This window comes from Chinchilla lanigera, unplaced genomic scaffold (genome assembly GCF_000276665.1).
Source record: "Chinchilla lanigera isolate Chin_1 unplaced genomic scaffold, ChiLan1.0 scaffold00177, whole genome shotgun sequence".
NCBI classification, from domain to species: Eukaryota; Metazoa; Chordata; class Mammalia; order Rodentia; family Chinchillidae; genus Chinchilla; species Chinchilla lanigera.
The window spans coordinates 253,897-269,291 of NW_004955578.1; the positions used below are offsets into that span (position 1 = coordinate 253,897).

General features: G+C 39.0%; 1 protein-coding gene across 1 annotated transcript; it reads left to right on the top strand.

The window, feature by feature from the left end:
• Positions 1 to 1,211: 1,211 nt before the first annotated feature.
• Positions 1,212 to 8,022, top strand: LOC102028355 (cytochrome P450 2A13-like). Its single transcript, XM_013509643.1, has 9 exons — positions 1,212 to 1,447; positions 1,728 to 1,890; positions 2,821 to 2,970; positions 3,217 to 3,377; positions 4,473 to 4,652; positions 5,650 to 5,791; positions 6,209 to 6,396; positions 6,886 to 7,027; positions 7,710 to 8,022. The coding sequence occupies exons 1-9, from the start codon at positions 1,268 to 1,270 to the stop codon at positions 7,889 to 7,891; spliced, it is 1,488 nt and encodes a 495-aa protein (XP_013365097.1). The 5' UTR covers positions 1,212 to 1,267; the 3' UTR covers positions 7,892 to 8,022.
• Positions 8,023 to 15,395: the final 7,373 nt, after the last annotated feature.

Consider the following 15,395-nt stretch of genomic DNA (forward strand, 5'->3'; position numbering starts at 1 on the left):
TACTCATGTCTTTCCTGCTGAGTGGCTTTTCTCTGGCTTTACATAAGAGCCCTGAACGCCCCTAAAGGAGAATTAAGACCCTCAAATATGACATTCTCTTCCGAAATGCTGCAATTCCTTGTGTGGGGAAATAAATCCCAGAATGGGGAAAACTGTAAAATGCAGAGCAGAATAGACAGGAGTTTAAGTACTTTGGCTTAAAATCTTCTAATGTACTTGCTCCATGCCCAGCCTCAGTGTTCTGTCCTAGGTAGACCCATAGGTAAAATGTTATTAATTAATAAGAAAAATAACAACAATAATGTAAATGATCCATGAAAACTAGTGAGTGTCCCTAAGAATCTGGGTCAAAATCTAGTGGAGTTTGTTTTTTTTTTTTTATAACTTAGTATCCTTGGGAAAGTTGAGACTTTCTGCAATATGTGTCATTGTTATTAGTATTTCACAAGACCTGACCAGTCGCTTTGCAAACTGTGACCCTGAGTTATATTCTCATCTTACGCAAAATGTTCCACTGAAATGTGCCTCCGGTCATCTACCTTAATCCTAGTCACATAAGGTCAATAGATGTTCAGCTCTTATGCAGTCAATCCTAGCTGTGCTTTGAAGAGTTCACTAAGGACTCTGGGTTGTAACAGATAGTATGAGACCAGACCCAAGCAGATCAACCTGTAGGTACAGATGACTCCAGGATTTGACTGGGATTTTCATATACTTCTAGGAGCTCCACATTCACAGCTTCTCATTCAAGACCTTCAAATGACTAATCCTGGAATCCTCCTTCTAGAATTTCCTGAACATATATCTGTCTTCACCAACAATCCCAAATCTACAGCCACGTTCATGTCTCATCCAATGAAACCTATGATAGAGCTTTTGCTCTGTCATAGACCTCAAATTCGACATTTGTGAAATTGTTTCCCACCCTGGAATTCTAACTCCAAAGCTCAACCTCACAACATGCAAATATTCCAATGTTTTCAATTCTTGAGTAAATTTCTTATCCCTATATATCTTGAGTTCTCAGATTCTTCCTCTTTAAGGGCTAAAACTTCAGTGTAAAACATTACTTGTGAATCTGCTCAGATGTCCCACCCCCACCTATATGCATGTGACACAAACTAGGTTGGGTGCATATTGGGGGTGTGGTTGGGAGTTGAAATGAAACAACTATATAAACAAGAACAAAGGCCACACTTCTGTTTCAGGAAGTATAAATGAAAAAACATCTCAGCCATCACTACTGACTGTGAATCTCACTGCAACCATGCTGGCCTCAGGGATGCTTCTGGTGACTCTGCTGGCCTGCCTGGGTTTATTGGCGTTGATGTCTATCTGGAAAGAGAGGAAGTTCTGGGGAAAGCTGCCTCCTGGGCCCACCCCACTGCCCTTCATTGGGAACTACCTGCAGCTGAACACAAAGAAGATGTACAGATGCCTCACGCAGGTGTCTCCAGGCAAGGGGATGGGTGGAGTGTGGTGGACATGGGACTCTGTGTATTTTGGCTGGGACTTGGAGAAAGGGTACTCATCAAGATAAACCAGTCTTAGGAAGGGGGAATTTTGAAGGTTAAGCAACTACATACTGGCCAGGAAAAACTATATCTTGGGATGTTCAGTTCCTTGACAATCAGAGCCTGGGAGAAATGCATCACAGGATCTGAATTCTGGGTACTGGGCCTATTGAGGAAATAACTCATCTAATCATTCTTACTCACTCCCATCAGATGAGCAAGCACTATGGCCCAGTGTTCACCATCTACCTTGGGCTTCGCCGGGTAGTGGTGCTGTGTGGATATGATGTAATAAAGGAGGCTCTGGTGGATCAGGCTGAGGATTTTAATGGGAGAGGCGAACAGGTCACCTTCAACAGGCTCTTCCAAGGCTATGGTAAGGGGCGCACCAAGAAGGGAAATGTGGCCCAGGGGACTTTGTGGGCTTAGTTTCCCCTGCCTTCTCTGTTGACTCACCTGCCCACACAAAGTTGTGCAGAGCTTTTTCTGGTGGCCTTCTCCACACATTAACTCTCCCTATGTCAGTCTCCAATTTGTCCTAGACTTTCTCTGTCTTAATTTCTCTCTTTATCTCTCTGTCCCTGTTTTTTTGTTTTTTGTTGTTGTTGTTTGTTTTGTTTTGTTTTGTTTTGTTTTTGCTATATGTTGTTTCTTTCTCTGGATCTAACCCATCTCTTAGAACCTCTTCTGATTCTTGTAGTGGAATCCTGCTCCTCTAACTTTACCTGATGACTTTGTTTCTCATCCTCAGATTCTGTGCTTCCTCTTAATTTTTTCTGTCTCCCTCTCACTCCCTTCTTCCTCTGGCAAGGTCTCATACAATGTCTGCTTCAAAGTCGCATTACTTTCAGGACAACAATTTCTCCTTTCAGAAGATATCTGGGGTTTTTTGTTGTTATTTTGTTTTTCTATTTTTTTCTCTTCTCCAGTTCAGCTTACAAATTTTCACAATTTTGTATCAACTTACAGATGTAAGAATAATGTAAGAATAATGTAAGAATAATCTCCCCTTCTATCCATCTCTCTCTTTACTTTCTTTCCTCCTTCCACTGAAGCGTCTTTGGACTATTGTTTCTCTACATTTATCTTACCTCTCCATGTCTTCCTTCTTTTGATTATCTTCTAAATCTACCTTTCTCTTTCCATATATGTCTGATTCTGGCTCTGAGTTTGTAGTTGTCGTACTCTCTCACTCTTGATCTGTATTCATCCCGGTCATTTCCTATTGGGAGCCCCACTCATGGGTGGTCTGTGGCCTTCTCAGCCTTTTTCTGACCTCTTCTTAGCTTTCCACTCACATCCCCAGGCGTGACATTCAGCAACGGGGAGCGGTCCAAGCAACTTCGGCGTTTCTCCATTGCTACACTGAGGGACTTTGGTGTGGGCAAACGTAGCATTGAGGAGCGAATCAAGGAAGAAGCAGGATACTTCGTCCAGGCTATTCAGGCCACACGTGGTAAGCAGAGGCCCTAGTGTGCTTGGGAAGAAAAAAGGAAAATGCCTGATAAGAAAGACCTGTGGTGGGTGGACTGGAGTGGAGACATACTTGGGGCAAGTCTCCTGGTCTTGCACACCCAGGGTCCAGTGATAACTATTTTTCTCAACACTGCAGTACCTTCCTCAAATTGTCAACCTGGCATCACACCATCCAATTGCCTTGCTCCCAATTCCTGTCTCTCCCTGACTCCATGCCATTCTGTAGGAGCCTTCATTGATCCCACCTTCTACCTGAGTAAAACAGTCTCCAATGTCATGAATTCCATAGTCTTTGGAGAGCGCTTTGACTATGAGGACAAAGAATTCCTCTCACTGCTACAAATGACGACAACAGTCAAGAAATTTATAGCGTCGCCTCTGGGACAGGTAACATATTCCAGCTTTGCCTTCCACCCCTGCCCCATAAACCAGCCAATAGCAACCAGAAGGCAACAGATGTCCCAAGCTTCCACCCTTTTACAGACAAAGTCCTCTCCAAGCTAGCCCCCACTGTTTGACATCTGACCAGTTGAACCATATTTGGACAGGGGCCCAATACCTGGTCTCTAAGAATTCCTGAATATCTTAACAGATAGCCCCCAAACACCCTGGAGGCAAGATACTTGCCCTGCTCTCAGAGTTCACATGGGCAGGTGGTCCCATCTCAAGTTCACTTTATCTTGAACAGATGCTCCCTACTTAGTCTTTCTAAATGTTTTAACACCTGAATAAGTGACCACCTCAGCCATCCTGAAAACATAAAACTTGATGCTGCAAATTTCAGGTTACCAAAATAATTTGAGTTCTATACACCTATAACAAACCCGCCAGCTGGTATATCTAGATAAGTGTCTGGTACTCATCCCACCTAACTACGTGAAGGACTGCACAGGTACCAGAGCCAAGATAAACAAGCATGTAAGTATTTGGTGTGATATTCCCCCCAAGCACTTAATATGTGCTCTCCAACCCAGCCCACTCACACACCTTATGGAGGTGCTCCTATGCAGTCCATTGGAATGTGTCTAAACACCACAACAGGTATCCCCTATTTTAAGACCTGAACTACTGCCCCATTTTATGCTTTAATGCCAGTAAATCAGCCCCTAATTTAAATACAAGAATTCAACTAGGCAACTGACTACAACTTAGCAAATTTTAATGCCTGAAGACCTAAGTAGGTGATCCACAATTACAACCCCATCTGAATTCCTCAAAACCTGAATTTCTCCATTCCCAAATTATTGGAAGTTCTGAACATGTGTGTCCCAAACCATCTCACTTAAATTCTTGAACAATGATTTTCACATTTAATGACATATAAAATTACATATCTGTTCCCAATAGGCCTCACCTAAATATCTAAATATTGGGCAGGTTCCTGCATCCAAGGTTTTTCTTGCCCTGAGACAGTCCCTACTTTGACCAACTTCTACCCACTGACAGCTGTCTTTCTGTTATATTCTCTTTTCCCACCTCCAGCTCTATGAGATATTTTTTGCAGTGATGAAGCATTTGCCAGGACCACAGCAAGAGGTCTTTAAGGAGATGCAGAGGCTGGAGGACTATATGATTAAGAAGGTGAAGCAGAACCAGTGCACATTGGATCCCAATGCCCCACCACGGGACTTCATTGACTCCTTCCTCATCCGCATGCAGGAGGTACATACAGCAGTCAGGGTGGAAATGATCAAAACTGGGCAGAGGTAAATCAGGATAAGGAGGAAGGAAGAACTGAACCTCATTCAAGTTGGTCCCCCATCATGATAATCCTCTTAATCCCAATCACAATTAAATGTTGCTGTCTCATCTACTGAGCCCTAATTCAACGCAGAACATGTGCAAGGAAATCATACAGTAGTACCATGTGCCAGGCAATATTTTTTAAGTGTTCCATGATATTTACCTATTATTACCCATAACAATTCTTGAGCAATATTATTTTACTGCACCATTTTACACATGGGGAAACTGCAGCCAAGAGGGTAAGTGGCTTTCCTAAGACCACACAGCAAGAAGTGGTAGACTCTAGCTCTGACTCTAAAGCTGGTGTTTTCAGTTACCATGCTCTAACGTTTGCTACCCTGATTATCACATACACCTGTGTGGACAGGTGACCTGGCTTTGCTATGTGATCTTGGAAGGGCTCCACAGCCATCTGGAAATCAATCTTCAGCCTGTGAAGAAAGGGGAAATTTTTTCAAAGATTCTGAAGTATGGAGTCTAAACTTCAAAGGATCAATGGAAGGAAATCTTCCATATGAAGATTCAAGACATTTGGGGAAAGAATAGGACACTGCCACTCAAACTTTTGCATCTTATTCTCAGAAAACATGTCCTTAAGTCACTTGAGACACCCCTTCTTGACATTTCTGACCCTCCTTCTCAGTCTCATTCCCTTACTTTGTCAGTGTTCCTACCATTGAAAAAGCTGATAATTACAGAACAGATAGTCATCCAGGAAAAGAGCATGAGAAGAGCATTTGGGGCAGATCAGGCATCCTGGATAAAGGCCTGGAAATTCTAGAGAGAATGGCAGCTCTAGAGTCTCTCTTCCCACCTTAGTCCTGGGCCCAAGATAGGTGGATCCAAGGAAAACCCGAGAAGGTCTCCAAGAGATTAGTAAATGAGCTCAGAATGTTAATCTCTCTTGCTGCAGGAGAAGAAGAATCCCAACACAGAGTTCCACATGAAGAACCTGGTGATGACCACACTGAGCCTATTCTTTGCAGGCACAGAGACCGTCAGTTCAACTCTGCGCTTTGGCTTTCTGCTGTTCATGAAGCACCCGGATGTGCAGGGTAAGACTGAGGGGCAAGGAGGTGTGGGACACAGATTCTCCAAACTCTCCTGAGCTTGCAGCAATGACTTCATCTCTCCCAGACATTGGACCCTCTTATACACATTGCCATGCAGAGTCTCACTAGCTATTAAAATATTGTGATTGTCTGAAATGATTTGTAAACCCCTCCCCTGAGACACTTTCTGCCAAATTCCTTCTGCCAAGGGTCATCCTGAATATTTTTCTCTCCTGCTTCCTCTACAGTTTTTGCACTAACACAGTTAACAAGAGTTGATCAAATAGTATGATGGGCATCTGTTGTGAGAGTCCTACATACATACATGGATAATTGTCATGCATGTAGTTTTACATATTTGGACTGTTGTCCTTGCTCTGAGGCCACTGGATGCCAAAATATATTCCACTTCTCCCCCAGCCAAGATCCATGAAGAGATTGACAGAGTGATTGGAAAGAACCGACAACCCCAATTCGAGGACCGGGTGAAGATGCCCTACACAGAGGCAGTGATACATGAGATCCAAAGATTTGCAAACTTTGCCCCCATGGGTATACCTCGCAGGATCAGCAAGGACACCACATTTCGGGACTTCTTCATTCCCAAGGTGCTGCCCTGCCCACTCTAGAGGACTATCCAAACACTCCATGGAATCCCAATACCCTATCTCATTAGAAGATTTCCAGTTCATATCCCACTTCTTCAAAGAACTCTTTAACTACTATGCCCCTTTAGCTCTTCCACAAATAATTTCCTACTTTCTGCAACTCCCTTAGTCTTAATGCCTCAGAAGTTTAACTTCCATAGCCCCAAAGTCCATAGAGAAACATATGGAAACATCCAACTGCTCCCCACCTCTTACCTTGAGAGATATGAACTACATATCCTTCAATCATCAGAAACAAAAGCCCTATTTAAGTTAAACATCTTGTCTCAAGGAAGATGAACCCACAAAATTCCTTCCTCAGGAAACACCAACTACATTTACCTAAAAACTTCACCTAGATCACTCCAGTTCCTCACACTAACACCTCTATTCTTTCAGCACACTCATATTGCAGCCCTCCTTATCAATATTCCTCCTCTTCCCTGACAGGGCACTGAAGTGTTCCCTATGCTGGGTTCTGTACTGACAGATCGCAATTTCTTCTCCAACCCAGAAGATTTCAACCCACAGCACTTCCTGGATGAGAAGGGCCAGTTTAAAAAGAGTGATGGTTTTATACCCTTTTCCATTGGTAAGAGAACAGTGTTTGCTGCCAGGCCACCATAAAAACCAAAAAGAGTTGCTTACTGCTGGTTCCCTCTATCAAGCACAGCCTAGTATATTTATCCATTTGGGAAGTTTCCTTGGAATCTACCTCCCAGCCAATCAAATATGGGCCCCAAATTTCCTAAACACTAAATATCTGTATCCAAGCAAGGGGAGAGATTATCAAACCCCTTTCAGAGATTTTTCTAAGGACACACAACCCATTCTTCAGGCTTGTAGACAGGAGATGATAGCACTGAAGCCATTTTGAGAGTCTATTTGGGGAGAAAGGGCATCTAAACTTCCATTTGCTACAACCTGGATGGATTGTAGCATGCATATAGCTTGGAGACATATAGCTTGGAGACATATATATATATGGAAACATATAGCGTGGAGACATATAGCATGCATATAGCTTGGAGACATATAGCTTGGAGACACACATATATATATATATATATATATATATATATATATATATATATTTCCATGTATATATATATATATGGAAACAGGCTCAGAAAGGATTAAAGCCTCCCCTAAGGTCACTTACACCAAAGTATTTGAAACTTCTTCTCCCTGGGAGAACACAACAGGGTGTTGGTACAGAGCGAGAATTAAGTGAATGTTCATTTCATCTGCATCCCTCCTCCTCTCCTCTTCAGGAAAGCGGAACTGCTTTGGGGAAGGACTGACTAGAATGGAGCTCTTTCTCTTCTTCACCATCATCATGCAGAACTTTCGGTTCAAGTCCTCACAAGCACCTGAGGATATCTATGTGTCCCCGACACCCTTGGGCTTTACCAGGGTTGTGCCAAATTACACCATGAGCTTCCTACCACGCTGATCCAGGAGTGAGATAGGGCTCACTAGGGCAAGTTGGTGCTGAAGGGAAAAATGGAGGCACCATGAGTGGGCCTAGTGGTAGGGGTATGGCCAAGGAAACTGACCAATATTCCACAGAAATGAAAGGTCAAGATGGATAGGGGGGCTGGGGATTTAGCTCAGCGGCAAAAGCGCCTGCCTGGCAAGCGCAAGGTCATGAGTTCAGTTCCCGGTACCGGAGAAAAACCAAAAAAAAAAAAAAAAAAAAACAGAAGATGGATAGGACAAGGAGAAGAAAGAGAATAGACTTCTAACTTTGCTAAAGGCAGAGTCCTCAAACTGGGATGAGAGAAATGAAAAGCATACATTGTGCTATGTATAATGATAATAATAATTATGATAATAAATAATAGCTATTATTCATTGAGCAGTATTCTGTGTTTGCTCTTAAAGCATCTTCTGCTTCTACAGATAAACTCTACAGTTAGAGCAATTATAAAAACAAAAGAGAGAGAAACTATACCCCGAGAGGTGCCAGGTAACACAATCATCATAGCAGTTTATCAGAAAGAGTTAACAAAACAAGGAGGAAATCAGAAACCTAAAAGACCCAGGAAACCAGACCCCTCACCTATCTCTGATAAAATACAAAAGAGAGGGGCTGGGGATTTAGCTCAGCGGCAAAGCGCCTGCCTGGCAAGCGCAAGGTCGTGAGTTCGGTTCCCGGTTCAGGAGAAAAACCAAAAAAAATAAATAAATAAATACAAAAGAGATACAGAGCAGACACCACAGGACTCTTATTTAATATGTAAAACAGACAAACCTACACATATACCCGTGTATGTATGTATGTTCTCACTTTAACATGACTATATTATTGCACCAGATACACACATGTCCCCTTTACTTAGTCATTAACTCTAATTTATCTTCCTACAAGTCTCCCCACACACGCTTATCCACCACAAAAGAACAGGAAGAAAATTAAATGGCTGGAAAGAATTAGACAAAGGTTCCTAAGATTAGGATCCATGATAGTGAGAGTGCCAATCAAATTGTGACACCTTCCAGGTGACCATAGGAGGGAGGCACGAGAATTTGTCATAAATTAAAAGGAGGTGATGACAAAATCCTATGCGTATACACTTCTGATGCCCCCTACTCTTGCAGAGTAACTGTCTTTCTTCTTTTCTTATCCTTTTCCAAATAAATCATCTTTTATTTTAAACACTGCCTCTTTAATTCACTACTAAAGTTGAGAGCTTACAGTCCCAGTAATTGCATGTTCCAGACAAAATATGGTATGTATACACCACCCTGCCACAATACTTCAAGACAAAATTGATTAGAAGAGACCAAGAGAGGGACTAGACACTAATACAATAAGTTCCTGATTTACAAACGAGTTCCATTCCAGGTGAATGTTAGTAAATCAGGTTTGTTTGTAAGTCTGACAAAGTGGGTCTTATTCACTTTCAACACAAATATACAATGCACATTGTTTTAAAAAACCAAACACTCAGGCACAATACTGTACATTACCACATTGTACAGTAAATACACAGCAATACAAATGTGACAATGTCCAGCAGAAATGTGAACTACTTCTGCTATTTGTTCACATCTACAGATGCTTGTAATGAGAGGTCAGTTCATATCTGTGAAAGTTTGCGACTCTATTATTCATAAGTTGGGAACTTACTGTGAAGAGATCAATTCTTCAAGATGTAATTATTGTAAACATTAAATTTTAGAGTACCTAATTATATAAAACAAACATCAAGACATAAATATAAAGGTAGGAGCCAAAGCAATATTAGCAATGACATCAATACCACACTCTCACAAATAGATGGATCTTCCAGACCAAAAAGAAAACAAAGAGACATGAGTTAAATTATACTATAGATCAAGTAAGAGGCTAGAGATACAGCTCAGCAGTGCATCGCCTGCCTGACAAGTACAATGTCCTGAGTTCAATTCCTAGTACACCCCCCAAAAGATCAAGTGATCACAATAAAAATCTATGAAGTATCCCATCCAATAACCACAAGACATGCATTATTTTCATCATCACATGAAACTTTATCCAATATATATATTTCAGGCCATAAAGTAAATGTTAATGTTGTTTTGAAATGTTAATTATTTCAAAAATTGAAATAATTTCTTGTATTATAACAGATAAGAAGGGCATAAAACTAGAGATCAACAGCAAGAGAAACAGCAGCAATTATATGAATACATGGATGTTGACCATACCTTGCTGAATAAAGGCGTGTCTTTGAAGAAAATGGGGGAAATAAAATGAAAATGAAAACACAACTTACCAGAACAGATAGGGCACAGTAAAAGCTGTTGTAGAATGGACTTTATAGCTCTGAGCGCCTATGTTAGAAAAACAGACAAATCTGAAATAAGTGGCTAAATTATGCATCTCAAGGTCTTCAGAAAACGGGAACAAACAAGATACAATCCTGGTAGAAGAAAATAAATAATAAGGATTAGATAAGAAATAAGTAAACTACAGACTGAAAGAACAACATGAAATATCAGTGCAATGAGCAATGGCTTCTTTGAAAATATAAAAATGATTGATAAACCCTTAACCAAGGTAAACAAAAGAAAGAGACAAAAGACTAAAGCATTAAATTTATTTTTTTATTTTAAAGAGGATAAAGGGCAATAACAAAATAACAGCAATGAAGACAAAAACAAAACAATACAAAAACAATTAAAATGATACAGTATTTCAAAACAAGATGATAGGCATTAACAATGGTTGCTATATTACATATTGTTTATCTTGAAGAAGTTGCTCGGATTACCAGATGTAAGAATGCAAGATTTATCAAAGACAATAATAAGTAATAAAAACAGTAAAAATGATACAGAGCTTCATTAAATAAGATTGTGGGAATTCAGCAATGGTTGTTATACTGCATATTGTTGTCTTCAAATTAGTTGTTCCAGTTACCAGATATAAGCATACAAAATTGGTCAAGAGAAAAAAATTAAAGCATTAACTGTTCCTTTCAATAAACCAATAGACATCAGGAACACACTTATTGCAGCTATACTTGTATATACATATTTTTTCTTTTTTAATTTTAAAGAGAAAATAACAAAAACAAAGACATAAACAAAACAGCATAAAAACAATAAAAATGATACAGAATTTCAAAACAGATGATAGGAAATTAACAGTGGTTGTTGCATTACATGTTGTTATCTTCAGAGTGGTTACTCAGGTAACTAGATATAGGCATGTAAGATTGATCAAACAATTACACACTAACTGTTCCTTTCAATAAAGCAATAGAAATTAGTAGTACAATTATCTTGGCCATCTTGTGTATATAAATATACATATTTTCCATTCCTTCTTTCTTTTTTTTCTCTTTTCCCTCATTTCAGTTGTTCTTTCCTATTTGAGCAGTTTCTTTCCCTTTCACAATATCTATTGTATTTTTCAGATTTTATTCACTCTTTCAGGTTCTTATACTAGGGAGGCAATATTATGTAAACCATTAAACTTAAAGGTGAAGAAGAGGATATTAGAACAAATACCACTTATATCCAGAAGTTGACTAGGGAATAATATGAAAAATTATAGGCAATAAATTGGAAAAATCTAGAAGAAATAGATGTATTTCTAGACATATGACTCACTCAAATTGAACTAAGGTACTAAGAAAACCTTAAATAGACTAATAGCAAGCAATAAAATTGAAGCAGCAATAAAAACTCTCCAAGTAAGGAAGAGGCTAAGATCACACAGATTCACAGCAGAATTTTATCAGACCTTTGTACAACTAATGCTAATGTGGAAAGGAAAATAATTGCCTCAGATTCATTCTATGAAGCCAGTATTACCCAGCTACTAAAGCCAATTAAGAACACAACAACCACCAAAAAACCTACAGACCAATATCTTTGATAAGTATAGATGCAGGGCCGGGGATATAGTTCAGGGGCACAAGCCCCTGCCTGGCAAGTGCAAGGTCCTGAGTTCAATTCCCAGTATCAAAAAAAAAAAAAAAAAAAAAAGAATTCTTCCAATAAGTATAGATGCAAAAAATTCTCAACACTATAATTATAAATTAAATTCACCATCACAATAAAATGATAAAACACTATGATCAAGTTGGTTTCACTTCAGGGGTACAAAATTGGTTCAATGTATCCAAATTAATAAATGTAATATACTACATAAATAGAATTAAGAATAAAAATTACTTAACAATCTAAATAGATGCAGAAAAACGTTGATAAAATTTAACATTCTGCATGATGAAAACTTCTTATAAACTATATATAGAAGAGGATTATACACAACATATTAAAACCATATAGACAAAACCATAGCAAGCACCATACTAAATGGAGAAAATCTGAAAGCATTTCCTCTAAGTCAGTAATGACACAAAGGTTTCCTCTCTCAAAACTCTTATTTAATATTGTATTGAAACTTCAGGCCAAGCCATCAAGCAAGAGTAAAATAATTTAAAAATATACAAATAGGAAAGGGAAAGTAAGATTATTCCTTCTTGTACTGGAAGATTCTATACCTAAACTACTCAAAAATTTCCAGAAAAATGTCTCTCAAAGCTGATAGCAAATTAGCAAACTAGCAAGATATAAAATAAACATACAAAACTGATAGTTTTCCTATACACTAACATGAAATCATTGAGAAAGAAATCAAAGAAACAATCTCATTCATAGTAGCCTCAAAAAAAAAAAATACCCAGGAAACCCATAACCAAGGAGGTGAAAGACCACTATAGTGGAAATTACAAAACACTGAAAAAAAAAAACTGAAGATATTAGAAGATGGAAAGTTCTCATATATTCATGGATTGGCAGATTTAATTATTGTTTAAACTGATTATACTATCCAAACACATTCAATAAAATCTTTATCAAAATTCCAATGTTATTCTTCACAGAACTAGTTTTAAAAATCCTAAAGTGATGTGAAAATACAAAAGACCCTGGCCACCCAAAGTAATCCTGAGAAAAATGAACATTGCTAGAAACATCATAATCCCCAATTTCAAAATTCTATAAAGATGTGCTAAGAAAAATAGCATGGTATTGACATAGAAATAGACATGTAAACCAAAGGAATAGAATAAAAGACTCAGAAATACACCCAAACAGCTACTACCATATGGTTCTCAACAAAGGTATCAAAAACATGTTGGAGAAAAGCCAGCCTCATTTACAAATGTTCATGGGAAAACTAGATACCCACTTCTAGGAGACTAAAACTAGATCCTTATTTCTCACACTGTACAAAAACCAACTGAAGGGGCTGGGGATTTAGCTCAGAGGCACAGCTCTTGCCTGGCAAGCACAAGGTTGTGAGTTCGATTCCCGGTACCGGAAGAAAACCAAAAAAAAACCAACTCAAAATGAGTAAAGGTAAGACATTAAAATTTGAAATGCAGAAGAAAACATAGGGAAACACTTTAAGCTATAGACACATGCAATCATTTCATAAATAGAATACAGTAGCTCATGTAATAAAAGTAAAAATAGACAAACTGGATTACACCAAGCCACAAAGCTTTTTCAGAGCAAAGGAAACCGTCAACAGAATGAAGAGAAAGTCTGAAGAATGGAATATCTTTGCCAACTATTCTTCTGACAAAAGATTTATGTCCAGATTATACAAGGAACTAAAAATTTAACACTGAAATAACAGAGTTACTCAATTTAAAAATATATTATGGGCAATTGTAACGAAAACAACTTGGTATTGGCATAAAATGGGAGAGAATACAAGATCCACAAATAAATAAATAGGCAATAAGTGGACAAAGTAATGGAACAGATACTTCAAAAGAAGCACAAATGACCAATAATTATTTGAAAAGCTGTTCTACATCTTCAGTCACCAGGGAAAAGCAAATCAAAATGCAACTAGATTCCATCTCACTTCAGTCAGAATGGCTATTGTTATGGTTTACATCTAAATGTCCTCCAAAGCCTCATTTGCTCAGAGGTGAGGCTTGTGGTCCATGATTTGATTATAGGGTTACAACTGACTTGCTATTAAGAAGGTGAGTCTGCTTAGAAGAGATGGGTCACTGGGGCATGACCTGGAATGAAATATTTGCCTTTCCAGGTATTTGCTCCCCACCCCACCCCGCTTCCCAGATGTCATGAAGGGAGCAGTTTTCCTTTGCCTAGGTCCTTCCACCATGTTTCAGCCGATGGACTAAAACATGAGCCAAAATACCATTGTCCTCTAAGTCCCAGGTGTTAGGTATTTTGTCCTAGCAATGGGGAAAGTGACTAACAGACCTATCATCAAGTATGCAAAAGATACACCTCACCTCTGGGTCACGATTGCATAGACTGCGGTCTTCTTCTGGAACTTGCCACCTTTGAACTCCCAGCGCAGCTTTTCTGCTGGCAGACTTCACGTGTAGCACTTGTGCACTCACACACACAGGGCAGCCCACACCTACAGTAGGACAGGGTCTCCTTTGCCTATTGGCCCAGTAATAACTCTGCCACCTGCCCAGATAGGGCCCGTGTTCCAAGAAGGGTTTCAGAAAACAGTGGTCTTTAAGGGTGCCTTTCTGTAATACCTGCTGTACAAAGAGTGCATGCCTGTGATCGCAGCACTCAGGAGGCTGAGGCAGGAGGATTGCAGTGAGTTTGAGGCCAATCTGGGCACATACTGAGTTCGAAACCAGTCTGATTTACATAGCAAGACCTTGTCTCAAAAAAAAAATCATAACAAAAGAATACAAAAGATAAAATATGCTGGTAAGGATGCAGGGGAAAGCAAACACTTATACACTGTTAGTAAAAGCACAAATTAGTAGAGGCACTATGCAAATCAGTATGGAGGGTCAACGAAAAACCAAACATGGAACTACCATTAGATCCAGCTATATAACTCCTTGGTATGCACCTACCTGAAGGAATCAAAGTCAGCATACCATAGAGATACCTGCATACCCATACTTATCAGTGCACTACTCATAATTATCCAGTAATGGCATCAACCTAGGTGACTGTCAGCAAATGCATGTATGAAGAAAATGTGATATATTTTCATAGTGGAACATTATTATGCCATAAAAAAGAATGACGTCATATCATTTGCAGAAAAATGGATGGATTTGGAGAGCATCATGCTAAGCAAACTAAGCCAGACACTGAAAACAAGTATTGCATGTTTTCACTTATCTGTGGAATACAAAAAAAAAAAGAAAATAGGAGGGAAGTAGTTAACAACAGGAAGTGTGCCTGAGGGAGGGGAGGGAAGGGTAAGGGAGGAAAACAAAGGATGTGATCAAATTATGCTATGTACATATACAAAAATGTCACAATGAATCACATTATTATATGTTTAATATGTGCTAATAAAAAAGATATACAAATGACAAATACATAAATCAATACTCAACATCGTAGCAAGTAGAAAAATGTTTCTTATCCCCAATAAGATATCTCATACATCTGTTAGAATGAATAAAATAAAAAATATTGAGGCTATTTGT

Coding starts and splice junctions, on each gene's coding strand:
- LOC102028355 (XM_013509643.1), top strand. CDS start 1,268: ATGCTGGCCTCAGGGATGCTTCTGGTGACTCTGCTGGCCTGCCTGGGT. Junction 2,971..3,216: donor GGCTATTCAGGCCACACGTG/GTAAGCAGAGGC, acceptor GCCATTCTGTAG/GAGCCTTCATTGATCCCACC. Junction 7,028..7,709: donor TTTTATACCCTTTTCCATTG/GTAAGAGAACAG, acceptor TCTCCTCTTCAG/GAAAGCGGAACTGCTTTGGG.